This window comes from Aptenodytes patagonicus, chromosome 1 (genome assembly GCF_965638725.1).
Source record: "Aptenodytes patagonicus chromosome 1, bAptPat1.pri.cur, whole genome shotgun sequence".
Taxonomy (NCBI): domain Eukaryota; kingdom Metazoa; phylum Chordata; class Aves; order Sphenisciformes; family Spheniscidae; genus Aptenodytes; species Aptenodytes patagonicus.
This window is the reverse complement of record NC_134949.1, coordinates 126,582,456-126,609,802: the sequence shown is the minus strand read 5'-3', so window position 1 is coordinate 126,609,802 and position 27,347 is coordinate 126,582,456. Positions and strand designations below refer to the sequence as shown.

Below are 27,347 nucleotides of genomic sequence, written 5' to 3'. Positions count from 1 at the left end.
CACCAGGGCCCGGGCACGTGCCTCCCTGCTAATACCAGGGAACGGTGGACTAGCTTGCGAGGACGCCACGTGCGTGCCACTAGAAATCGAGCTGCTTCGCAAACCGCGCTGGACCTTCCCCCCTACATTTCAGAAAAACGTGGATTAAAATAAAATAAAAAAAAAAAACCACAACGAAGCAGGCTATTAAATTAGGAGAACTGCGAATTAATGCTGCCCGCAGAGGTTTCCCCCCACAAACCCCCGCCCGCAATACGCGGGGCCCAGTCCAGGGAGGGGGTGCGGGTTACCACAGCGGCACCCTGCCGAATCCTACTGCCGCTGTCACCGGCCCCACGGCGGCGGGGGTGCGCGGCGGGGTGGGGGGGAAACCTGGCCCCGCCGTGTGCCGGACCGCAACCCGCCCGCCCCCCCCGCTGCCTCAGTTTCCCCTCCGCGCGCGCTAAGCCGTTAGCGAGTCGGGGGGAAGGGGTGAGGGTGGCAGCCGGGGTCGCGTCGGGGGACTCCGGCGTTTGGCGTCCTCCCCGCCACGCGGCGCCGGGCGCGGGAGGCCCGCGCGCGCGAGGGCTCCCGCCCGCCGCGCTACCTGTGGGGGAGGGGCGGCGGGTGGGGGAACCCCCGTAACCGTCTCTAACCGCTACCCTCCCTGCCGCGCCAGCGCCTCGCCCCCCGCTCCCCCGCCGGCCAATCGGAGCGCTGTGCACGTGACGAGCGTTCCCTTCGATGACCTCATCCCTGGTGTGGGATGACGTCAAATTCAAGATGGATGGAATCACGGCGGTGGCAGCAGCGCGCGCGGGCGAACCGTGAAAGGAGGCGCCGAGGGGGGCAGCAGGGGGGGGCGCGGCTGGCGGCGGAGAGGGTGAGTAACGGCCGCGTCTCGCGCCCGTTTCGGGAGCTGCCCGCGCCGTATGGGTCTCCCCGTGTACAAAGGCGTCTTTTCCTGACGTAACTCTGAGGTGGTTTTTTTTTTCCCCCACCGAGCGGGGCTGCGGTCCCCGAGCAGAGCAGTGCGCATGCGCCGGTTACGAAACTCGTCTCCCTCGCCTCCGCGCATGCTCCCCTTGCTTTGAGGAAACGGCTGCTGCCCGTTGCGCCAGCGCACGCCCGCCACATAGACCTGCCGGGCTGTCTTCTGCGCATGCTCCGCGCCCGCACGCCGCTTCGGCGGTCCCTTGTGCGCGTGTGCCGCCCCTTTCCCCCCCCCCCCGCCCCGCCCCGGCTGGGATCCCGCGGAACTGCGCCTGCGCGGCGGCCGGAGCGGGGGCAGCGCCTGTCGTCGCTCTCCCTCACGGCGCATGCGGAGCGGCGCCGTTGCCTGGGGGGGGGGGGAGGAGGCGGGGCAGGAGAGGAGCGGCGCCGCGTGGGGAGCGGAGCGGAGGGGAGCAGCGCGGGGGGTGCGCCTGCCTGCGCCCCGCTGGGGCTGGGTGGGGTGGCGGGAAGGAGCGCGCGGCCGCCCACCCGCGTGCACGTGTCCCCCTACCTGCGCTGCGCCCGGCGGGAGGGCAGCGCCGCCTCAGGCGGCGGTTACCCCGCCCCGCCGCAACGGCCGCGGGAGCGACGGGGCGCCTCGGTGGTACCGGCGCTTCCCACTCCGCGGGAGCTGCGGCTCACGACTCCCCCCCGGGCAGATACCGGCTCTGATCGGAACTGTAAAACATGACAGAGGATCCGGGAGGGCTGTGCCTCAGTGTCATAGGTCCTCCCCGGTGTGTCTTGAAGGGAGAGCCGCGCTAGCCTGCAAATTTCAGGGCGGAAAGCAATCCAGCAAGGTTCCTGCGACCTATAAGTACATGCAGGTATTAAACGAAGTGTAGTTTTACTAGTCCAAGCGCTCTTTGGCTATATTATTCATGAGTAGGAGAAAGTACATCTCATAGTCTAGTGGAAAAATCCTCTGCGCTGTCTACCAGCATGTGCTATGCATTCGCAGAAAGCTGTGGAAGGTATTTTACCTGATCACAGCTGTCGGAGATAATTTTACTTTAATGCTCTTTAAAGTCCAAACTGTCATTATATGTCCAGATTGGATGCAGCTCATGTAAAGTATCGAACAGCTGGAAAACTTAATCTAAAGGAGTTACTATGAGACAGGAAATACTGTGGAATTTCATTGTGTACTGAGTAAGCTCTTCTTAATTAAATGGCACTTCTTTTAAAAGCTATTCAGTTTTTTTGTTGCTGGACTCGCAGTGGAAGTAAGAGGTAGGTAGGCTGTAGGTGTAAGAAGAGATTGTGATGAATTACATAATCACACAATTTTTTGTGAATACAGTGAAGATCTTGAAGTTATAGTTAATATTTTTATCCTTAGATAAATGTTAATATTAAAATAGATTTTTTAAAAAATGTATTTTTGTACAACAAGGCTTTTGGTATTAAATCAGGAGTAGTAAATATGTATTACAGGTAAATCTAGTACTGCTTTATGTTTGTATTGCCTGAACACTGCCAGTTATAGTGTTCTGTTCTGACTTTGCTCAAACTGACAAACTAAGTGCTTTGACTAAAATTTTCCACCAGGGTTATGCTGATGTTCTTGAGGGGAAGTTTTGAGCAAACTTTAGCAACTGTTTTTATAAACCTTGTTTGCAAAAAACAAATTATGTGGCCGTCTCTTGGGTGGAAGTGGATCTGATGTCCCTTTCTCTCAGAAATTTTGTTACCCACGTGCTATACAGTTGTAATCTCATAAGAACGTTTGGTTTACTCTACCTGTAGAAAATCCACCCAACCTGACTGGATTGTGAATATTTAAAGAACTGTCATTTGCATGTTCTCAGTAGGGACTCGCAGGGGGACCACAAATTAAAACCTCTGGAGTTTTCAGCTACAACAATGTGTGCCAGACCAGGATTTATTGGGGGTTTCTCCAGCTGTGAGCTCCCCTGAGCCTGCTGGGGCCAAGATAACCCCTGGGGCTCAGAACTGAGAGTGAGTGACCATGTCTCTTGCCCTCAGTGGTGCTCTTGCTCCGCCACTAATTTCAACATTGTCCTGTGATCCAAAACAGGGTTAAAGTCGTAATGAGTTGGGTGCTTTTTTTAGTGCTTAAGGTAACTTATCCTTTAGTACGTATTAGCACTCTTATTTAATGTAAAAAGAGGCAATCACTTGTAAGAAGTTCCTGAAGTCCTCTTTGCTCTGTACATTTAATGGTACACAAGTATGATAAATGTGAACGTTTGTGCTTCCTTTTCCTGCTGTGTAGGTTCCAAGTGGCCAGGGTGATACTGTGTCAGCTGACTCAAATTCAACACGCTTCTCAGACTGAGAGCCCTCCAGATCACTAGAAGCGTGATATCACTAAGAGATTGGGTTTCGTAAGCTCATGTTTTTTGTGTGTGTGATGCTAGAGAATACTGATACACAGAGAATTAAATAGTTGGTGCTCTGATCATCTTCATAGCAATGGCTGACTATGCTTTCCTTAAAATTAGTTATAGGCATGCCAACATTTGTGTTTAAAAGGACAACTTTACAGAAAGCTGTGAGCTTTCATACTGTATGGAAGTTGTTTCTTTTTGACCTTCAGTAGCTGTGAAGGAGTTACTGTAAAAAAAATCAAGTAATTTCCCATTATAGTTTTCAAGGTTTTGAAAGTTGTTTTATCTGCAAAATAGTGATAACTACAGTCTATAAACAAATGTAGACTTACAGGGTAGAGGAAGGAGGAGCTAGGGAGAGGAAGTTGGGCTGTAACCACCATATGGTTTGTACTGCACTGGGAGGTATATGCTGTGAGTCACACACTACAGTTGCAGCTATTTCCAGCTCTCATTAAAAGAAATTCTCAACTTTTGAGCAAGTGAGCTGTTTCATAATGAACTCTGCTACTTTTAATGATCTGAGATCCTCGGAAGGGAAGGGGGAAAAAAAAAATCTTTAGAGCCAGCAAAATCATTTGTTGCAAGTGGAAAGACTGCAATATGCCCTGCTTTAAAATAGATATTCTGTGCAGAGGGAGTTGCTTTCCCCAAATATTTATGGCGTAGATTTAATATTAGTCTATGTACTGTAATCTTTTTTTGAATTTTTTCCTTAATGATAATATTTAAGACAGCAGTTCTCTTATATTTTCTTTCATTCAGCAGTGAAATAAAAAAAAAAAATCTGTTGTCTTTGCTTATTGGCTACTTTATGTATTATGTTGTTCTAGAATAGTTCAGGCATATTTTATGAACAAAAAAAAAAGTGTTGAGCAACTATTCTACCTTCCTAAACTCATTCTACCTCCACCACTACCACCATCAGTTCAGCAGTCTTACAGCCCATCAAAAATAAGAAAGTTTTAAAATTGCCTAGTCATGATTGTTGAGGGGGTTTTCCCTCTGAGATTTAGTGAAACACCACACTTCTGTTGTGCAAAATCTTTCCGTACAATCTGTGATGAAAAGGCATGAAAAATCCTTTGGCCAAATAATTTCAAAAAATTGTTGTGAGACTTTTCCTTTCATAGTAATTTGTATTCAATTAAATTGCATTCTTCAGGAAAGGAAGAAATATTTTTCCCTTTTTTGTCTCGGAGCATTAATCTCCTTATCCATGGTTTATCCTACATCAGCACTTAACAGCGTGAGTAATCTGTAGGTTGCAATTCATTCTCAGTAATCTCTTTGATAAGTTGTGGTTAGTGCAGGGACAGTTCTTAAATGGGGGACAGTGAGTGTCCCTGCCACCCCCTTGCCCCCCATCCCTCTCACTCACTGATTTCCCTCCAGCACTGTGTGGCTCGCGTAGGCCAGCACCAAGCCTGACGCCACAGTACACTGGAACTAGGAGTGTACCGGTAGGCCCAGTGGGGTGGGTGCCCACCAGCTAAAAAACATTAGAGCTACTTTGGGGTGAACTATTTGGCATTCTGGTCTGAATACATTCGTGAGTATCTTCGGAGAATTTTTCAAAAATAGTGTACTTAGTACAGTAAATATGCCTCACAAAAAACCTTTTAAAGTAAATTAAGAAACATGGAAGGAAAAACAGCAGAATTACAGTGATTTCTAATCACTGTTTGCCACAACTTAATCTACCTGTCACAACCAAAAGGAACTAGTTTTATTTCGTGCCAGGACATAACTCTGAGTACAGTCCTTCAACTATTGAGGTCAATGGCCAAATTCCCTGGAAATTCAGTAAGGATAGGACCAGCTCCTTTCTCATAAATACTTTTGAGGAATAAAGAAAAAATACATAGTGTTCTTGTTCATGGAGGAGGATTTTTATTTTTTTTTTAAAGTACGTGAGGCGTTGCCTACCTCCAAATGCACGTGGACTTTGAGTAAGCTGAAAATCTTCCACGTGCTATTCATGACCTTGTAAATCTCTTATGTAAAACTCAGGTAAAATTGCTGTTGTCTTTTCCCTTTTACATTACCCTGTATTGTCTTCCCAGTATCTTGCCCATAATTAATGACGGCTGAATGGAGACGATGGCTGAATGATGTTTTCTTTGGATCCTTTCAGTGGGTGGAAGATACCTGCGTTCCCTGAATCATAAGTTTCTCACTTGACAATTTGTTAGGCTCAGCTTTTATATTAGTTCTGCATGTTTCAGATTAAGTGCATGACTTTTTCCCCCATCTCTTGTTTTCTTATAGAAACCTTAGTGTAAACACAATTCTGTTGATAGAAAAGTACCTTATATGGGCATAATTGGCTTTTCTTCCCATCTAAAATATACTATGCCTGTAAAAACACCTTTATATTAATAGAAATATGCCCACAATTAGGGTTTGTCATTTTCACTATACCAGCAAACCTAAAAGCAGTATGTGGACAAGATTTTATCGTGAATTGGGCCAGTTAAACAAAGAGTGGCTCATATAGTAAAGCAGATGATTGAATATTACTCAATTTGGCAAGCATATCGCAGCATTACCAATAAAATAATAAAGTCAACCTGTAGAAAGAGTACATGTTTCGTGTGTGTCTCCCCTTCTTCAAATTCTTGATTTCATGCATCTCTTGCCAAAAAAAATCCTATGAAATATTTTTGGGGATGAGGTTTTTGTAGATGTTTAAATTGTATGGCCACCAAACCTTTTGGTGTTGTCCCATCAGAGAGTTTAATGGCAATATTACAAAACTCAAGAGAATGAAAATTGAAGAACTCCTTCGGAAAAGGTATTTTTAAACTTTTTAGTCTCTTGATTTAGTTTACAGCAATGTGGACAATGGTTACGCAACTTTCAGTCAAGGCATTGAGGCCAGGACAAATATTTTATCAAACTGTTTGATGTGTTTTAATCTTCATGAACTCTTTTGAGAAGAATCAGAAAATCTCACAGCCAGCACACATTCCTGCCCTGTCCCTTACATCCAGTAGTTGTGCAATCCCATGGTCAGCTGGATCAGTTTACTGACCTGACAGCAAGCTAGTCCTTCCTTAGTAGGGGAGGAGACATGGACTGCTCCTTGCAGGAGCAATCCCTAGTTAGATTGGACTGAGGGTAAGATGAAATTGCACCCTTAGCTGCTGCTTGTTTGTAAACAAGAAAGAGAAGGACAAGTGGAGCTTTGTGGTGTTACTTTGACATTTTGCAGTTTGCTGCAAGTCGGGAGAAGCTATTTTGAGTGTCAGTTAGCGAAACTATGGGTATGATCTGAATGTGAAAAGTAGCCTCTAATTTCTAAGATAATTTCTAGTCTGTATCAGGATAACTGCTAATTATTTGTCTCTAGTCGAGGGCAAAATAGAGAGACTGCACAATATTATAGAATTTCTTCTTTTCCTTTCCCTAAATTTCTGCTTCTGTATGTGTGGAGGATAAATAGTTGGAAATTAATACATCAGTTTCACACACTAGCAAATATTTATCTGATTTTATGCTTGTCTTCATACCACTGAGTCTCTCCTTGCTGCTGACCTATTGGAAATGAAAAACATTTGTCTTCGTGGAGAAAGTTAGCAGTATTGTCTGCAGTACAGACAATACTGGAAAACAGCAATAGCAATTTCTCCTGGTTTCGGCAGGGATAGAGTTAATTTCCTTCCTAGTAGCTGGTACAGCGCTGTGTTTTGGATTTAGGATGAGAATAATGTTGATAACACACCGATGTTTTAGTTGTTGCTGAGCAGTGCTTACACTAGTCAAGGACTTTTCAGCTTCTCATGCCCTGCCAGCGAGAAGCTGGGAGGGAGCACAACAAGGAGAGTTGACCCAAACTGGCCACAGGGATATTCCATACCATATAATGTCATGCTGCACAAAAAAACTGGGGGGAGTTAGCTGAGGGGGACGTGGCCGCTGCTTGGGAACTGGCTGGGCATCCATCAGTCAGCGGGTGGTAAGCAGTTGCATTGTGCATCACTTGTTTTGTATATTCTTTTATCATTATTTTTCCCTTCCTTTTCTGTCCTATTAAACTGTCTTTATCTCAACCCATGAGTTTTACCTTTTTTTTTTTTTCCAATTCTCTCCCCCATCCCACTGGGAGTGGGGGGAGTGAGCGAACGGCTGTGTGGTGTTTAGCTGCCTGCTGGGTTAAACCATGACAGTCTTTTTTGGTGCCCAACATGGGGCTCAAAGGGTTGAGATAACAACAGATCTGACCAGAGCGTGTTAAAACAAATTTGTTATAAGCATTCATTATTAGGTTAATAGTTGCTGGTCGCAATGTTGATTTATTTGCTCTCAGAGTTGTTGTGCTTGCTCTCAGAGCTGTGTTATGTAACACCTTACTTGCTGTATATGTTCCCTGTTGTGCTGTTTATCACCTCTGGGGGCTGGATTAAGGTTATAATTTTGCTGTACTGTGTAACACTGGCTTGTGATATGATAAAATTACTGGTCATGAGACTAATCTGGTATTTGTGCTCAGCATTGCCATCATCTCTGTACTTCGGGAACCGTCTCTCGGAAACTATTAGTAATTACACTCTTTAACTTTCCTCCTCGGAGAGCCAATCTGTGGGGCAGACAAGGGGGGACACTTTCCCCCACTCCTTCACCTTCCCCTTCTCCTCCAGGCTAGTTACAGCAGCTCTTGAGAATTTTGAATATCCTTGGAATGTTCAAACCAGCATGTTCATTTTGCTCCTACACCTGAATGTGTTTCAGGTCTTGTTTAAAGTTAAACAACTATTTAAGAATACCACCCAGGGATCTGCCCCGAGGCTGGATAGTTATGAGTGGCAGGGTGCGTGGGATAGTATGGGCAATTACCTAGGACAGTGGGCACCTCCAGTGTTTTGGAACTTCACCCCTGAACAAGTGCGGAATCCTGAAAAACTAGTAAAATATTTTGAAAAATATGCTCTCACCCTGGCAACTCCAGAGAGACACAGATCACTGCAACATGCTGGGGCCTGGCCCGTGCCTACTGAGCCCTGTTCAACACTCTTCAGTACCCTCAAGGGGAAAAGAAGGTTTCTGGATCTGATGATGAAACGACAGGCACTGCGGCTACTCCAACCCCGGCGACAGGCATTGCAGCTGAACCAGAGAATCAACCTGTGCCGGTATCAGTCGCCCCGCCCCTATACATAAGAAGAAATATTGGATGCGAAAGTCAGCTCATTTAGTAAGGGAAGAAACTCCTACTAGGAAGGGGAAGGAGGAAGAAGTGGGCAAGGCAGGATACTCCGAAGCAGGGCCATCACAAGAAGAGGAGGAGGAAGAGGCAGAACTCATAAACGAGGCGGTAACCACCCAATCCCTATCCCTGAGTGAGCTGTGAGATATGCGAAAAGATTTCAGTTGTCATCCAGGCGAGCATATTGTCACCTGGCTGCTCTGATGCTGTGAAAATGAGGCCAGTAGCCCGGAATTAGAGGGTAGGGAAGCCAAGCAGCTGGGATCCCTTTCTAGGGAAGGGGGCATTGACAAAGCGATTGGAAAAGGAACACAAACCCTCAGCCTCTGGAGGTGACTCCTGTCAGGTATGAAGGAAAGGTATCCCTCAAGGAAGATGTTATTTGTCACCAGGCAAATGGACCACCATGGAGAGAGGTATCCAGTACCTGAGGGAATTAGCCATGCTGGAGGGGATTTATGGTGACCTGAACAACGAGCAGTTATCCAAAGATCCAGATGCAGCCAAGTGCACGTGATCCACGTGACAGAAGTTTGTACGGAGCGTACCATCATCATATGCCAACTCATTGGCAATACTGACTGGGACAGATGAAGAGGGACCAACAGTGGATGAATTGGCTGGCCAGCTCTGGGAATATGAAGAAAGTCTCTCTTCCTCCCTTGTCTTGGCTGTGGAGAAACTGTCCCAGGAGGTCCAGCAACTCAAGGAGGATAGGTCCTACTCCCCACCTGTACGGACCAGTATCTCAGCTATTAGGAGTCAGCATTCTTCTGCTCGAGAGAGAGAATATAGAGGGTGCACACCACTGGGCACCCTGTGGTTTTACCTGCGTGACCACGGAGAGGACATGAGGAAGTGGGATGGAAAATCTACCTCAACCCTAGAGGCACGGGTACGTGAGTTGCAAGGAAAAACAATCCTTGGCTTGGAGAGCCAAGGAGTGATCACCAAGACTCGCTCACCCTTTAACAGTCCCATATGGCCAGTGCGAAAGTCTAATGGAGAGTGGAGACTTAACAGTAGACTATTGTGGCCTGAATGAAGTCACGCCACCGCTGAGTGCTGCCGTGCCGGACATGCTAGAACTTCAATACAAACTGGAGTCAAAGGCAGCCAAGTGCTATGCCACAATTGATATTGCTAATGCGTTTTTCTCAATCCCTTTGGCAGCAGAGTGCAGGCCACAGTTTGCTTTCCCTTGGAGGGGTGTCCAGTCCACCTGGAACCGACTGCCCCAGGGGTGGAAACACAGCCCCGTCATTTGCCATGGCCTGATCCAGACTGCACTGGAACAGGATGAAGCTCCAGATCACCTGCAATACATTGATGACATCATCGTGTGGGGCAACACAGCAGGAGAAGTTTTTGGAAAAGGGAAGAAAATAGTCCAAATCCTGCTGAAGGCCCGTTTTGCCATAAAACAAAGTAAAGTCAAGGGACCTGCACAGGAGATCCAGTTTTTAGGAATAAAATGGCAAGATGGACGTCGTCAGGTCCCAATGGATGTGATTAACAAAATAACAGCCATGTCTCCATCAACTAGCAAAAAGGAAACATAAGCTTTCTTAGGCGTTGAGGGGCTTTGGAGAATGCATATTCCAAATTACAGTCTGATTGTAAACCCTCTGTATCAAGTGACCCGGAAGAAGAACGATTTCAAATGGGGCCCTGAGCAATGACAAGCCTTTGAACAAATTAAAGAGGAGATAGTTCATGCAGTAGCCCTGGGGCCAGTCCGGGCAGGGCAAGATGTAAAAAATGTGCTCTACACCGCAGCCGGGGAGAATGGCCCTACCTGGAGCCTCTGGCAGAAAGCACCTGGGGAGACTTGAGGTCAACCCCTAGGGTTTTGGAGTCAGGGATACAGAGGATCCAAGTCCTACTATACTCCAACTGAGAAAGAGATATTGGCAGCATATGAAGGGGTTCGAGCTGCTTCGGAAGTGGTTGGTACTGAAGCACAGCTCCTCCTGGCACCCCGACTGCCGGTGCTGGGCTGGATGTTCAAAGGGAGGGTCCCCTCTACACATCATGTAACTGATGCTACGTGGAGTAAGTGGGTCACACTGATCACACAGCAGGCTCGAATCGGAAACCCCAGTCACCCAGGAATCTTGGAAGTGATCATGGACTGGCCAGAAGGCAAAGATTTTGGAATATTGCCAGAGGAGGAGGTGACACGCACTGAAGAGGCCCCACTGTACAGTAAACTACCAGAAAATGAGAAACAATATGCCCTGTTCACTGATGGGTCCTGTCGTCTTGTGGGAAAGTGTCAGAGGTGGAAGGCTGCTTTATGGAGTCCTATGCGACAAGTTGTAGAAACTGCTGAAGGAGAAGGTGAATCGAGCCAGTTTGCAGAAGTAAAGGCCATCCAGCTGGCTTTAGACATTGCTGACCGAGAAAAGTGGCCAGTGCTCTATCTCTGTACTGACTAATGGATGGTGGCAAATGCCCTGTGGGGGTGGTTGCAGCAATGGAAGCGGAGCAATTGGCAGCGCAGAGGCAAACCCATCTGGGCTGCCGCACTGTGGCAAGATATTGCTGCCCGGGTGGAGAACCTGGTTGTAAAAGTCCGTCACGTAGATGCTCACGTACCCAAGAGTCGGGCCGCTGAAGAACATCAAAACAACCAGCAGGTGGATCAGGCTGCTAAGATTGAAGTGGCTCAGGTGGATCTGGACTGGCAACATAAGGGTGAATTATTTATAGCTCAGTGGGCCCATGACACCTCAGGTCACCAAGGAAGAGATGCAACATAGAGATGGGCTCGTGATCAAGGGGCAGACTTGACCACGGACACTATTGCACAGGTTATCCATGAATGTGAAACATGCGCTGCAATCAAGCAAGCCAAGCGGCTAAAGCCCCTCTGGTATGGAGGACGATGGTTGAAATATAAATATGGGGAGGCCTGGCAGATTGATTGTATCACACTCCCACAAACCCGCCAAGGCAAGCACCATGTGCTCACAATGGTGGAAGCAACCTCCGGATGGCTGGAAACACATCTCGTGCCCCATGCCACTGCCCAGAACACTATCCTGGGCCTTGAAAAGCAAGTCCTATGGTGACATGGCACCCCAGAAAGAATTGAGTCAGACAACGGGACTCATTTCCGAAACAACCTCAGACACCTGGGCCAAAGAGCACAGCACTGAGTGGGTACATCACATCCCCTATCATGCACCAGCCTCCCGGAAAATTGAACGATACAATGGACTGTTACAGACTACACTGAGAGCAATGGGTGGCGGGACGTTCAAACATTGGGATACGCATTTAGCAAAGGCCACCTGGTTAGTCAACACGAGGGGATCTGCCAATCGAGCTGGCCCTGCCCAGTCAAAACTTTTACGTACTGTAGATGGGAATAAAGTCCCTGTAGTGCACAAAAAAATATGCTGGGGAAGACAGTCTGGGTTATTCCTGCCTCTGGCAAAGGCAAACCCATCCGTGGGATTGCTTTTGCTCAAGGACCTGGGTGCACTTGGTGAGTGATGCAGAAGGATGGGGAAGTCCGATGGGATTTGATTTTGGGTGAGAATAGCCGGTGAATTAAATTGTATTATGTTAATTGCTATATAATACTGTATGTCATCACTGCTATGGTTGGTATATGCCATATCAACGGTATCACAGTAAGAATCACCCAGATTAATGAAGAATGAATTTTGATGAAACTGAGCAAAGTGCAGCAATGATAGAACCAGACAAGCACAGCGATAATGGAACCAAAACTGGCTTTAGCATGCAACAATCCAACACCACACACCACCTCTCCTGCCCTGAAGGAGTGTTAGGACAGGTGGAGCCCAAAGTCATGGACTAAATGAACTCAACGAACATTCTAGAGGGATGGCCCATAGATTAAGAGAATGATATCTGTGTGTATATATATCAAAATACAGGAAAGGTGGTGGTGATTAATTGGAAAGTGTGGGACCTGGGCGTGACGTAGATGGTATAGAATAATGGGTGGATACTTTCCTGGTTTCAGCTGGGGTAGAGTTGATTTTCCTCCTAGTAGCTGGTACAGTGCTGCGTTTTGGATTTAGTATGAGAATAATGTTGATAACACACTGATATTTTAGTTGTTGCTGAGCAGTGCTTACACTAGGCAAGGACTTTTCAGCTTCTCATACTGCCCCGCAGCAAGGAGGCTGGAGGTGCACAAGAAGCTGGGAGGGGACACAACAAGGAGAGTTGACCCAAACTGGCCACAGGGATATTCCATACCATATGATGTCATGCTGGGGGACGTTGGTGGGGGGAGTTGGCAGGGGGGGGCACAGCCGCTGCTCAGGGACTGGCTGGGCTTCAGTCAGCGGGTGGTGAGCAATTGCATTGTGCATCACTTGTTTTGTATATTCTTTTATCATTATTATTATTTTCCCTTCTTTTTCTGTCCTATTAAACTGTCTTTATCTCAACCCATGAGTTTTACTTCCCCCCCCCCAGTTCTCTCCCCCATCCCACTGGGCGGGGGGGAGTGAGCGAACGGCTGTGTGGTGTTTAGCTGCCTTCCAGGTTAAACCACGACACAGTTGAAATCACATTTCATTAAATCCAGGAAGACAGAATCCCCAAACTTGCAGCAAGAGATTACTCAAATATTTAGTTAGAAAAAGATTATAGAAGTGCAAACAATCTTGCTCTGCAGGTTTGGAGCTTTTACATATAGCTTTTGGGAGTGTGTAGGGGGGTGTGTGTGTAAATACATATGGACTGTAGGACAGAATCTATGTTGCAAAGGCTATTGATGGAAGAAGAGGCATTTGATAAACTGTTGTCAAACTCAAATAATAAAACCCAGCACAGGATCCTTGAGTAGAAGTTTAAGCAGCATAGGGTTTTTTTGCATCTGGACTCTTGACGAGTAATGGGACTTTTTTCCCACCTTGTGTCTGAAACATGAATTATCAGAAACATTAATTATCTGAAACATGAATTATCAGAGCCATCAAATCCTCTGCAAACCACTCATAACTGAGTGCAACATTCCTTCATTTAACTGGGGATACCCCAGGAAGTCACTTGTATTTCTTGGCTGGGTTTTATAATCCATGTTTCTTTGGGGTTTTTTAGTGGGTTTGCCCCCACCATACTTCTTATGTATGTTTTCCCTGTTGAAACCCCTGTTAAGTCTCGCTTGTTGCCTGTCTCCTCTGCGTGCGTTTCCTCCTCCTTCCTTGTATTCTCTGCTTGTAACTGCAGTTTCTCACAGCCCTGGCGCCTCCTTGCTGCAACATTGCATCTCATTAAGTGTTTCAGAACATCGGCCTTCCCACCCCCAGCACGCTATTAACATAGCTTTAGCTGAACAGCTATGTCGTTATAATGGAAGTCAGCAGGCAACATCAACATCTTATTTTAGTTGCTTGTGCATTTGCAAGTGTAAGCTATTATGATGAAATTGTTCACACAAATATCTGCCTGATTTTATTTGTAAAGTTTCAGCATCAGTGACTTCATTGTTTCTGAAAGTGAAGTTTCAGATGGGCAAAGCTGATTGAACAACTTGCTGACAAAGAATGGGTAGTTTCATGGCTTCTCTTGCTGCAACTCTGATGCTCATCTGACCTCTCAGTGAGCAGATTAAGCTCCTAACCTATAAAATACCAAACAGACATTAAAAAGCTGGGTTGATTTTGTTTGTTTGTTTCCTGCTTCATTTTAGGGAGCTGAATCAACTTATTGGGAGGTCAAATGAGCAGCAGGGCTGGTGAGAGGAAGAGGAGGGTACCACATGGCTGGGGGGAGGACGTGTGAGAGTAAGGGACAGAGGAAAGGAAGAGGAACTACCACTTCAAAGGCAGGTAGCTGTTGAAGATCAATAAACTGCTGGGCCGAAGATTAAGCTTTTTCACCCTTTCCTTGTGAAGAGCTTTCCTGAGTAGACGTTTCCTTTTTGCAGAAAGTAATTTTGAAATAGTAGTGGTCTTCTTCTATCCTTGTTCAAAAAATAAAATAAAATTAATCTAGTACCAAATATGGTACTTAAGTCTCTGAAATCTAGTTTGCTGAGCTCAGTAGAGGGCTGTTGAAGATTGACACTAAAATCTCTTCCTGGCTTCCAGAAGGAAGGCTGCAGGTGCTCCTGCTGCACTTGCCCTTCCTGGGTCTGGAGTCTTGCTCCTCCTGAGGACGAGCAGCCCCTATAGCATGTAACACCTGGACACAGACAATGGGAGGTTTGCTGATATGCTCCTACTGTTTCCTTGATGTCATCCAAAGAAAAGAGGAAACAGCTTTGTTTCCAGTCAGTAGTGAAGGTGGCTGGAAAAAATGGTTGGAGAGAATAGAAGCAGATTATCTGGAGGAAAGAGCTTAGGTAGTTAATGGCAAAATAATCTTCAGCTGAGAAAGTATGAGTCGTCAAACACCTGGAATCAAATCTAGTATTACAAACAACTGCCACAGTTCTGTTATCTACACAAGAGCTAGGCACACCTTTTGTGTCCAGCCTGAGTTCAGTCATCCAAGTGTTGGCTTTGATGGCAAACTGTTGTAGAGTTCCTGCCTTCCTATAACTGCTCTGCTGCCACAGTTTGCTGCCTCTTCAGTTATGCCAATGCATTCGTTCTTGAGATTGTGCTTTAATATAAAAATTGACCAGCATTTGAAAATAAATATTTGTTTTTTATTTATTGTCTGATCTGCTGTGTAATACAGGCCTGCAAATATTTGTACTAGCACAGCTGAAGGAGGAGTGAACTGCAGTGTGCAGATAAGATGGACAGAAGAGAGCAGGAATGTCTTGGACCAACTTTGTTACTGAAAAGTGTTCATGCAGTGAAATTTTAATACATTGTACATTTACTCTGGTAATCTGTGGGGGTTTTTTACATCTAAGTATTTCAGGCTTTCAGATGATCTGTGTAAATGTGTTAAAATGGTTCTGCAAACCAGCTCTGGCTTTGCTTCTTAACATATCATAGCTTGCTTTATTTCTGACGGTTGTGTTTAAAGGCTATTAAGCTGAAAGTCAAGCACCTGAATTAGGAAATACCATGATTAAAGCTGCCTTTGCAGGATTAATTTGGTCCCTTGCCATTTGTGTATGTTGCAGCCTTGGTTACTGTTAAAGTGACAGAGTTACATTGCACCAAAGAGCTCTGCCTCCTTCACTGCACAGAAGAGACTGTGCTCTGAGAGTGAAAGGGAGGATTGTAATAGGATGCTTATCTCTGTCTTGTTTAATGTAATAAATTGAAGGTGCTCTATAAATAAAAAAGGGAAATGTAGAAAGAAGGATGGGTGACTATTGGATTCTGCTTTAGACGTGTAGATTTTACACCCCCGTCTTTATAATAGCATTACTGTGTTACAATGGACAAAGGAACGCATAGTAATTATATAGTGTTTATTCTGTGAGTGTCTTACACAAGACCCAAGGCCTGGCTAAAGCAGATTAAAGTGAAAGATTTGAAAATACTTCAAAACATTTGACTAATATACTCCTTTCCCCCTGTGTCCTTGAAATATGGGTTCTGCAGCAACCTCTACTGGGTATCTCTACAGTACTGTTTTAGTTCAAGTTTCCTTCATAAGCACGCTGTTGATCTGTTACCTCCATGTACCATGTTGCAGCTTGCATCCCAGACGAATCACTTGAGTTTGCAAACTCAGTTTCTTTCAGATGAAACTAAAGGAAAAGATGCATTCCTGGAACACTTGTTCTAATAACACTCCAAGTGTTAATGGTGCTCAGACCACAAGACTGGATTAGGGCCAGATGCCACCACTTTAAATTGCAGTGGCATCCACAAAGGAGACAGGTATTGCACCCCCCCCCCCAGACAGTACTTTTAAGCAAAACATACAAAGCAAAACGAAGCAGATTGGTTTCTCAAATTCATGGAAGCTTGACTACTCTGCTCTTTATAGATGGGGGGGGATTATGCATTATAACCATCTGAGATGAATTAAGGATGTATTAGTGTTTATGAAACGACACTGAAACAGTAGAGAGGCAGATCTGGTGAGGAAACAGAATTCTGCCTTTGCTGTTGCCATGACATTATTAACTCATTTGGTAGTTTCAGGTATAGAAGTGGTAGCTCAGTCCTATGATATGATCAATGCCCTGAGATGCTGTATGCGGCATCCTTTGATTCATTTCTCAGTAATACCAATTTAGACTTTGATCGCTTATTTATATCCATTAGTTGTAAGATTTACCACCCCAATTTATTAATTCTGGGGTTACAGCTTCTTAATATTGTTTTTTATTTTGATAAACTTTTCAGTTTTGCTTGTAAGCTGATGAGTAGTGAAACCTTTTTGTTGTAGTAGCATACATCATGTATAAATATCTAAAGAGTAGTTTTTCAACTGAGCTGTAAAAAGAAGAGAATTGCTTTTAACAAACACATCATTGACTTGTTCTACTACCACCATAGAGGAAGGTAGTGTAAAATTCTTACAGGTTAACTTGAACAGAATTGTAAGAGCGTCCATGAAAAAAAAAGAAAATTGGATATTGCTGATTTCTCTGTGTGTGTGCATGTGCACAGCTATATAATTTACAATTCATTGCACAGAAGGTCTTTGTTTAAACTGACTTAAAACCTGATTCTCTTCTTTTGTTAAGATCTAATCGGGAACAGTCTATTGAGTTATTGAGACATCCTGCAGTACCAAGTGGGTTGTGTTTTGAAGCATATGGAACATGGGGATTTCTGCACTGCAGTTTAATTTGTACTTATTGTACTCTGGGATGCACCTGAGGGTAACTGTTCCTCAAGTATATGGGTTGTGGGCATAAAGTGCTCTTATACTAATGAATAAAATGGGGAGTTCAGTTCTCTGATTGCTTTTAAGCTAGAAGAAAGCAATGCAGGGATACTTCAATTATAATTGTGAAATTTCCAAGAAACCAGATCCTGGCAATGCGGTTATAAGTGACACATATTTGATAGCTAGAAGTATATATTAACAACACTTATTAAACATAAGCAAACATGATGAATTAATCTAGATTACAGACAATAATCCTGCTTCCTTCTCCCTTCCCAGTATTATCCCTTTCCATCATCCTATTAAAAATGACAACAAAACCCTGTTAATTTGTTTAGTCAGCAGGAGACTGTCAGCATTGCTTAGCCTCAAAAAGGTGACTTGGCATAACTAAGCTTTAGATATCTTATTCAAGAGTTTATCAATGCAGTTGTCAAGATAGATCTTCATAAAGCTAAAGCTGAGAAAAAGATGCTCAAGAGTGAAATGATTGAACTCTTCCTTCATGTGGACAGGTGTATTGTAGGAAGAGAAGACAGCCCTCCCACCCCCCAATTAGTTAGGTGTAATATTCTTGGTGTAAGATCAGCTATTAATGGTGTATTTGAAAGTGGGCACATGCGGTGGTTCTTCTCATGCCTGTGCACCTGTTGGAGCTAACAGTGTTCTTTTAATTCCCATACCTTTCCTCCAAACAAGCTGTTTTCTTCAGCACTGTTGATGGTGGTTTAGCCAGTTTATGAAGTACAGAGGGATTAGGTGTGTTTACTTTATCTCTGACAACAGTTCACATAAGGCAACCTACAACTTTTTTTTGTTGTTCTTTTTCAGAAACATCAGAATCATGGAGGGGCTCTTGCATTACATAAACCCAGCACATGCCATTTCACTTCTAAGTGCACTGAATGAGGAGCGTCTAAAGGGACAGCTATGTGATGTTGTTCTCATAGTAGGAGATCAGAAATTTCGAGCTCATAAAAATGTTCTGGCTGCCAGCAGTGAATACTTCCAAACTCTGTTCACAAATAAGGAGAATGAGTCTCAGTCAGTGTTTCAACTCGATTTTTGTGAACCGGATGCTTTTGATAATGTGTTAAACTACATTTATTCTTCATCCTTGTTCATTGAGAAAGGCAGTCTTGCAGCTGTGCAAGAACTGGGCTACAGTCTTGGAATATCCTTTCTTACAAACATTGTTTCTAAGAGTCCTCAAGCTCCTTTTCCAGCTTGCCCTATTAAGAAAATACTGTATCAAGATGAAGACGAAAGTAGTTCTCAGAAGAGAAGTGTCATTGTCTGTCAGAACAGAATTGAAGCACAAACGAAAAGTATAAATCAAACGCAACATGATTTAAGCCATACTTCTAAACCCTCACCCTCTGTTGCTGTCAAAACTAGCAGTAGACCACAAGTAACAAAACCAACTGAAACCCTTCACAACTTATCACTGACTGAAAGGAGATGGCTGAAAGAAAGCCCTGTGAGCTATACCAAGCTTCATGAAACTTCTGGAACTGTGGAGGATCAGAGCAGAGGTGGTTTAGTGAAAAGGAACACAGTACTGCCTCAAATGCCTTTAGCAGAGAAAGAAATTGCAAGCGATGAACCAGGAAGCAGTGGTCAGCTTTTAAGAGGAAAGGCCTCAGAGATGTCATTAAAAAGACCGCGTCCACCAGTCTTGTCTCTGCGTGGCGCATCAGAATCTACATTTTTGTTGCGAGAGGCAGGAAAAGGCAATGGCCAAGGTGAAGACAGGAATTTGCTATACTACTCAAAGTTAGGGCTAGTAATCCCATCTAGTGGATCTGGTCCAGAACACCAAAGTATTGACAGAAGTGGGCCACTTGTAAAAAGTCTCCTTCGAAGGTCACTGTCCATGGACAGCCAGGTTCCTATTTACTCACCTTCTGTTGACCTAAAACCTTCACAGGTATCATCCTCCTCCTCACCGGGAACTAATGATTCCCAGAAGACGTTTAATGTTGTATCTCAAAAGTCATCCTTGAAAGAGTCATCAGAGAAGTTAGTCTTAGATGAAAAACCACCAGTAATACACCCACATCGCCTTAGGTCTTTCAGTGCCTCTCAGTCAACTGATAGGGAGGTTGCTTCCCCTCTCACAGAAGTGCGAATAAAAACTGAACCTAGCAGCCCACTTTCAGATCCTGCCGAAATAATAAGAGTTACAGTGGGTGATGCTTCAGCATCAACAAATAAAGACTTTCCTTATAAAACTGAGGATGATCATAAGGAACCAAGTAGAATTCCAGCAAAAAGGAGATTTCAGGCTGATAGAAGACTACCATTTAAGAAACTGAAGGTGGATGAGCAGGGTTCTCCTGGGTCAGAAGATAACTTTGAGGAAGGCTCAAGCCCTACACACCTTGATGCTGATTTTCCTGATTCTGATGTCAGTAAAGATGAATACAGTGAGATGGAAGAAGCAAGACCAAATAAAAAATTTAAATGCAAGCACTGCCTTAAAATTTTTAGATCAACAGCAGGTCTTCATCGTCATGTTAACATGTATCATAATCCAGAGAAGCCCTATGCTTGTGATATATGCCACAAGAGATTTCACACAAATTTCAAAGTGTGGACGCACTGCCAGACACAACATGGAATTGTGAAGAATCCCTCACCTGCTTCCAGTTCACATGCTGTTTTGGATGAAAAATTCCAAAGAAAACTGATCGATATAGTGAGAGAGAGAGAAATTAAAAAAGCTCTAATAGTTAAACTAAGACGTGGCAAGCAAGGTTTTCAGGGGCAGTCTGCTTCACAAGCACAACAAGTCATCAAAAGGAATTTAAGATCGAGAACCAAAGGAGCCTATATTTGTACCTACTGTGGGAAAGCTTATCGTTTCCTCTCGCAATTTAAACAGCATATAAAAATGCACCCAGGGGAGAAACCAATTGGAGGAAATAAGGCTCCTAAGCAGAAAGATCATATTCATATTGAAAGTCCAGTAGAAAACAAAGAGGTTTATCAGTGCCGTCTCTGCAATGCTAAGCTCTCTTCGCTTATTGAACAGGGAAATCATGAGCGACTCTGTAGAAATGCTACTGTCTGTCCTTACTGCAGCCTTAGATTTTCTTCTCCAGAGCTGAAGCATGAGCATGAAAGCAAGTGTGAATACAAGAAACTTACTTGTCTTGAGTGTATGCGTACCTTTAAATCATCCTTTAGTATTTGGCGTCATCAAGTTGAAGTTCACAATCAAAACACAATGGCTCCATCAGAGAACTTTTCTTTACCTATCCTGGATCACAATGGAGAAATAACTGGTTCATCAAGATTGCCTCCTCAGTCAGAGTCCAATAAAATAAACAATTTTGTTGCTGCAAAGGAAGATGGTGTATTCAGTGATTCGTCAGAACAAATAAATTTTGATTCTGAAGATTCCTCATGCCTGCCTGAAGACTTAAGTGTTTCCAAGCAGTTTAAAATTCAGATCAAAGAAGAGCCTGCGGATGATATAGAGGATGAGGTCACTGAAACGAGCAGAGAACCTAAGGAAGTAGTCTCCAACAAAGATGCTGGTTTGTGGCCCTGTGAAAAGTGTGGGAAGATTTTCACTGTACGCAAACAGCTGGAGCGTCACCAAGAGCTCTTATGCTCTGTGAAGCCATTTATTTGTCATGTGTGTAACAAGGCCTTCCGAACCAATTTCCGACTGTGGAGTCACTTCCAGTCTCATATGTCACAGGCTGCAGAGGAGTCTGCAAATAAGGAGCCTGAGATATGTCCACCAGCTAATTCCCCATCACCACCACCCTTACCTCCACCCCCACCCCTCCCCAAAATCCAGCCTTTGGAGCCTGATAGTCCAACAGGCTTGTCTGAAAGCTCCACTACTACTGAAAAATTATTTGTACCACAGGAGTCAGATACACTCTTCTATCATGCTCCACCACTCTCAGCAATCACATTCAAAAGACAATACATGTGTAAACTCTGTCATAGGACTTTCAAGACAGCTTTTAGTCTTTGGAGCCATGAACAGACACACAATTAGCTTTAACAGATACCTTAAAAAGCTGGTTCAGTGGAGGCTGTATTCAGGATCTCAGATGTATGCCATATAAACTAGAAATCTAAGAGGATCAAAACGATGACAACGACGAAAAAATTGGAATTTGTGATGCTGCTTGGATTTGAAGATTAAGGTAAATTAACTTGGTTAGTAGGTAGAAAGCAGAGTAATTTAAAATACTGTGGTCTGGGATCTAATAGTAACAGAATAATTTTTATTTCATTTAACACTGAAATATGATCACATCTGGATTGTATGCATGGATCTTCATCCTGTGATGTTGGTGTGTGCGTGTGTATTATATATAAAGTTATATATTAAATGAAAGAGCAACAACAATTTGGATTCTAACTGTGAGTTTGTAGTAGTGAAATACTGTAACCAACTTCATTTTTTTTTTTTTAAAGAAACCAACACACAAGCTCCATATAAATAGTTGCCATGCACTTGCAGTTAGGGAGGAAGTGGATGGAGTGTCTTGCTGTATTGACTTAGGTCTTAGAAACCTTTAGCAATAACAAATAAACCTCAAGTTTGAGTAATCCTGATGTTATTGGATACGAATGTTTGATATTTTAAGGGAATATAGAATTGTTTTGTTGTTATATGGAACTTGTGCAAATTAAAATAGAATCTAAAGTCAGCAATATTACTACTAAGATTTTATATAAAAAGTAGCAGCAAGTCTGCTTTCAGCCATTTAATTATAAGTTTCTAAGGAAAATTGGGGGAGGGAGTACTTTGCTTTATATAATGTCCCAAAGACTAATTTACTATAGGTACTTCGGTAGCTAAAGTCATTGTATTAACAGCCATCATAATGCAAATGGTACTGTTTGTAATATGAACTAAGATTGAATGGATGTCAGACAAGTTTCATAATTTTGTTTCCACTATTTGTATAACTGTTTGTAATGCTAACTACAAAGGAATGTATAACTATTAAATCAAAAAAAGAGAGCTCATTAAGGGACAGAAGATGAGTTGTGTTCCTACACACAGTAATAAGCTTGGCCATGAGTACAAAGATATGTTTTAATAAAAACTAAAAATGTAAATATTTATATAGACACCTGTATAAATGAAGAAGTATGTATTTGAAATTTGTGTTAAGCATACCTATCCAGCTCAAAGCAGAGGAAAAAACATCACACTACAATCACTGCATTTTATGAATACAATGCATAGAATATTTCTTTCTGCCGCTTTCTATAATTTGTGATACTGTGTTGCAATTTTCTAATTTGTTGAAAATCATGGTAATAATGGCCTGCAGGTACTCTGTGCGGTTCCATTATTTTACCTCAAATCGCAACTGGAGCATTTAGTGTAAGTAGGATCATAGATATTTACCAGAAGCTATAGTAAGGGTCCAAAATTATTCTGTAAGTAGAAGAAATATTTGCCCAGAAGTAGGTGGTAAACTAACAATGAAAAATGCTTCTGCTGGAATTTGAACTTAGTGGAGTGGTGATGGATTAAAGTGAATGTAAATGATGCAAACAGTATTTATGATCCTGACCAACTTTACCCCGTGCGGGCTGGGAGAGGGGGACTGCATTCCACACTACCTAATCAGAGCCCAGTCTGTGTTGGCTGAAAGCAACAGGAGTTTGGTCGCCAGTTTCAGGGGGAGCAGGAGTGAGGCTTTAATTGTGTATGTAACCATGAATTTTTTTTCAGCATCCCAAACTCAAAAGTAAAAAGAATTGCAAGCTGACACTAAGAGTTAGCAAAATTAAGCACAAGTGTAACTCCTAAGAATCTGAGGATGGGTATCCTTAGTTAGGCACACACAGGAGTAGATTTTTCTCAGTGAAAGCCCAAGTGTGCCACCATTTTTTTCCAACAGATTTTTTTTATTATTTTTCCTGTAAGTTAAGTTTAAAAGAATTGGCTCAAGATGAACCACTGACTTTTTTTCAGCTACCAAAAAAATTGCAATGTTAGTTTCAAGCCTCTTCTGTTTCATTTTTGATTAAAATCTAAAATTGTTACTAAACACTTTTAATAGTAACGTGTTCTCCTTTTCTGTCCTCTTTCAGGCAAATTGTATCTGAATGTGATTACGCTAATTTGTTAGAATATCAGTTAAACTCTTTCTATGACATTGCAATTAAAACAAGGTACTTGTTTAATAGTGACATTTGTAGTTATTGACTTTTTTTATTCCACCTAATAAGACTAAATTTCTTTCTTACCAGAAACAATTTCAAAGTAAAATGGTTATTGCACTTAACCTGGTTTAACAAAATCAGAAAAACATAAAGCTTCGCTAAGTATCCTTTAAATGTATTTAAGAAATCTGTGCATATAAAATATGAACAAGTTTTTGTAAAATGATTCCTAAGTTTTCACCAATGATTCCTCTACACAACAGTCTGAAAGTTTATATGTAGCCTTTTAAAAATCAGCGTGCTTTCTAAAGGAAGATGGCAACTAGTTCAGCTATGTCATAGTCATCTAACTTCCAACTGGGATTCTGCTATGTGATATGATGATAAATTCCACACACTTTAAATCAAAAGCTTGTGCAACATCTTTGAAGAAACCTTGACCTTTTTCCTAGTATAGTATGTATTATAAAAAAATCCATAAAATATTTTTGGTCTAAATAGCCTCCTTCTAAGTTTTTCTTTAGTTGTTGGGGGGTTTGGGGGTTTTTTTTTAAGTTTTGATTTTAACTTTAAGCGTGTTCTGTGGTTTTTTTAAATTCAGTTCCTGTTGTTTAGTAAAGGAATTCAGGATCTCTGAAGTTTAAATATGAGATGTTTATATAGCTGTTCTGGTTTTCTATTAGCTTTTATACAGTATCTTAAAAAGCCCTTGATAGAAGTGTTTATTTTGGAGGACATGGAATAAATATGCTTCCGCTTATATAACTTTAATATATGTTTTAAAAGTTAAATTATGGAAAAAATGTTAGTTGCTTGTTTATAAATAAAGGTCTTTTGTAGAGTGTCTAGTTTGGCCACAGCCAAAATAAAAGGCAAATTTATTGATACAAAAACCTGTCTTCATCATACTTTGTTTAATTTTGTAGCTGTGTACTGAAGTGACACAAAGTTAGAGGTCTTGTTAAATATAAAAAGTAGTTTGCTTTTTTTCTTAAAATTTGTGACAGGAATGTGCAGAAGTTTTAATATATAGATTAGAATCTTTGATTCTTTTTTTTCTATTTTTATAATCTGTCAGATAAATCTCAGAGAACTATCCTGCTTCAGTGGAAGTACAGTGGAAACTTCCATTGCATTTAAGGGGAGCAGGGTTGAGCCATGAAATGTGTTTTGTTTTGGGATTTTTCTTCCTTTCAGGCACTCTGTTGGCAAAGTGTCTAAGCCTATGGTTAAGTTCCATTGAGATCAGTCTTAATTTTTTTTAAACATGTGCTTAAGTTCTTTGCTAAATTGGGACCATGATCAACCATTGAAAGTGAGCAATGGCAGAAAAATACATGCAGATTTTTTTTAAGTCCTAGAGCCAAAAGTTAAAATGAATTTTCCTCTACCTAAAAACTGCGTATACAGCTAGGGTATAATTCTGTAGTTTTACAAAAACAAAGGATGTGAACCAGTAATAATACTGTCTCTACTTCTTGTATCTGCGCTTTTTCTTTTTTTCTTTTTTTTATTTTTTTTTTTTAATAAGGGGGAGTAGAACACCCTGTGACAGTTAATTGAGCAGATAACCTCCTGAAGCAGTAGGTGACACTAGAGTGCGTCTTGTGTATTTCAGAATGGAGACTGTAGCCTTATCCGTGAACCAAAACACAGCTGTAAGAGACTTGTTCCTGCATTTCTTATTTAGGCAGGCCTTCTAGTGACATCCAGTAGATTTTTTGTCTGATGTTTGTTTGTTTGTTTTCCCCCAAGTAGGGCATGCAGGTTTGGTCTGAAGCTACACGTACTCTGTTTTTGTTCCAAGCTTCCAGTGATAAAACTAGAAGTTCCTCACATGGGATAAGGACAGACTATGCCTACCTTCTTGGCACTAACAGTGAGGGTGCAAATATATGGCATGAGCCTGTAATCTGGCATGTGCCTATACTGTTCAATAAAATTGTTTACATTTTCCTACCAGAAGATTTAGATGAAAATCAAAGCAAGCTTAGGGTTTGGGGGTTTTTTAATGTTGTTATTAATGAATCAGTGTTAAAATCTTTTTTTTGTTTTTGTTGAACACAGCCTGATAGTATTTTTTAATGTCATTGATTCTTGTTTATTTAAAATGACTTGTGAAAAACTGTACTATAACTGTTGTACATAAAGGGACACTATCAAGAGAAAGGTTGTATACAGTAAATGTACTTATCTATATTAAGAATACTTGATATTAATAAAAGCAAAGCATTTAAAAATACGAATTGAATCGTAACACTTGAGCTGCTTGGGCATGAAAATACCTATTAAGGGCATCCTCAATTGTTGCAAGGATGTCTGAAAAATGTATCTGAATTCTGTGGGCTGAGCTTATTTTTTTTTCATGTTGCTTTTTCTCTCACTATTCCAGAATAAAGGACTCAATCCATTTTTCCTTTTCCAGTTTCTCAGCGATACACATTACCTTCTAAAGATACAAGCTTCCCACTACTGCAGCAGCATCTTTAATTAAAATATGTACATAAAACCAGAACAAACTATCTTTTGCAACGTAACATGCAAAATACATATAAAGTACACATTTTAAGGCTTGTTCTTGACAGTGTCCCTTTTTAAAAAGCAGGAAAAGGGGATCACTTTTAGTGCTTGGGTAGAGGGGAATAGTTTCCTACAGTTTATAGAAACTGGAATTATCCAATATATTTACTATAGAACTTTCCAATTAGTTAGACAAAATCACTTGTCATTTTAAAGGATTATAGAGGTAAGACAAAAGAAGCTGGTTTTATAATCCTGTATACCTTATAGTCATTGTATATCAGTTCAATACACCAGTGTTGAATTTTAATTAAGGATGGGGTTTTACTTTTTTTAGGACTGAGACCTAATAGCTTAGGGTAACTTTTTCTTTAATGTAATGTAAATCCATTGCTGCTTTGTACAACTTTTTCTACTGTGTGTTTTCTTTACTTAGATCTTGACTAAGAAAAGTTGGCGTCCAATAAACTTACACTTTGTTTCTTTTGAATTGCTGTGTCTTATACTGGAATCTCTTGGCAAAGTGTGATATTATTGTACATACCATTGTGTCTGTGGGATGGAAATTTTGTTTATAAAAGAGCATCTTTTGATCTATTTGTTGGATGTAAATGATAGTTTTTACATTACTAAAATAATGGCTTTTTGTTTGTTTTAGTAAGTCCCCACTGAATCTTTTACTGGAAAATACAAGAAAACCAACTGCTTTAGACAATCTCTTAAAACTTGAGCACAGCCCAAATTCTGCTTCCTATGCAATCAGTGATTAAAATGGGACTTTGTGGAAGCAAGGTTACATCAACTGAGTATCTCTCTCATCTAAAATTGGATTGAACCAGATGTTTGAAAATACGCTGTTAGGAATGTTTATGGTATTTTGCAGCACTCTTATCGAAAGCAGTTTTGCTGCATGTATTTCCCTCTTCAAAAACCCCTGTGTGGGAATGTAGTGTGTGGATTCCCATGAAGCAGAAAATGACCTCTGTATCTTTTGGGAACAGGGTTTACTAGGCTCCTCTCTTCAAAGTAGATGAGACCTCTCTGAAAACTCTTAGGCCAGTTTTCTCAACTTCTTGGAGTCCACATTTGCTGTCCTTTGCCATTTTTAATTTGTGCAATTTGGTTGAACCTGTTGACCGATTTCACTCACATTTAATAGAGGAGACAAGGTCTCAAGAGTTAATCTCCAAGTTTCATAAAAATCACTGGCTGGGTAGCAAAGAATGGTCAGTGAGAAGGATAAGATTTGCAGCAAGAGCACATGCTGAACAGTTATCTGTGCTTTTTACCCCAGTGCTTGTCACCGTGTGCATGTGTACTGTCTTGTCAGAGTAAGTGGGGCAATAGGTCAGGTAAAACTTACGGCAGAGCTGAAGTACCAGGTCTGCCAA

General features: G+C 42.2%; 1 protein-coding gene across 1 annotated transcript; it reads left to right on the top strand.

The window, feature by feature from the left end:
• The first annotated feature begins 806 nt into the window (after nucleotides 1-806).
• Nucleotides 807-21,719, top strand: ZBTB21 (zinc finger and BTB domain containing 21). Its single transcript, XM_076354483.1, has 2 exons — nucleotides 807-862; nucleotides 18,112-21,719. Exon 2 carries the CDS (start codon nucleotides 18,125-18,127, stop codon nucleotides 21,299-21,301), a length of 3,177 nt encoding a protein of 1,058 aa, XP_076210598.1. The 5' UTR covers nucleotides 807-862; nucleotides 18,112-18,124; the 3' UTR covers nucleotides 21,302-21,719.
• The last annotated feature ends 5,628 nt before the right edge of the window (nucleotides 21,720-27,347 follow it).

Bases quoted from the DNA above. Each gene is read 5' to 3' on its own strand.
- ZBTB21 (XM_076354483.1), top strand. From the start codon at position 18,125: ATGGAGGGGCTCTTGCATTACATAAACCCAGCACATGCCATTTCACTT.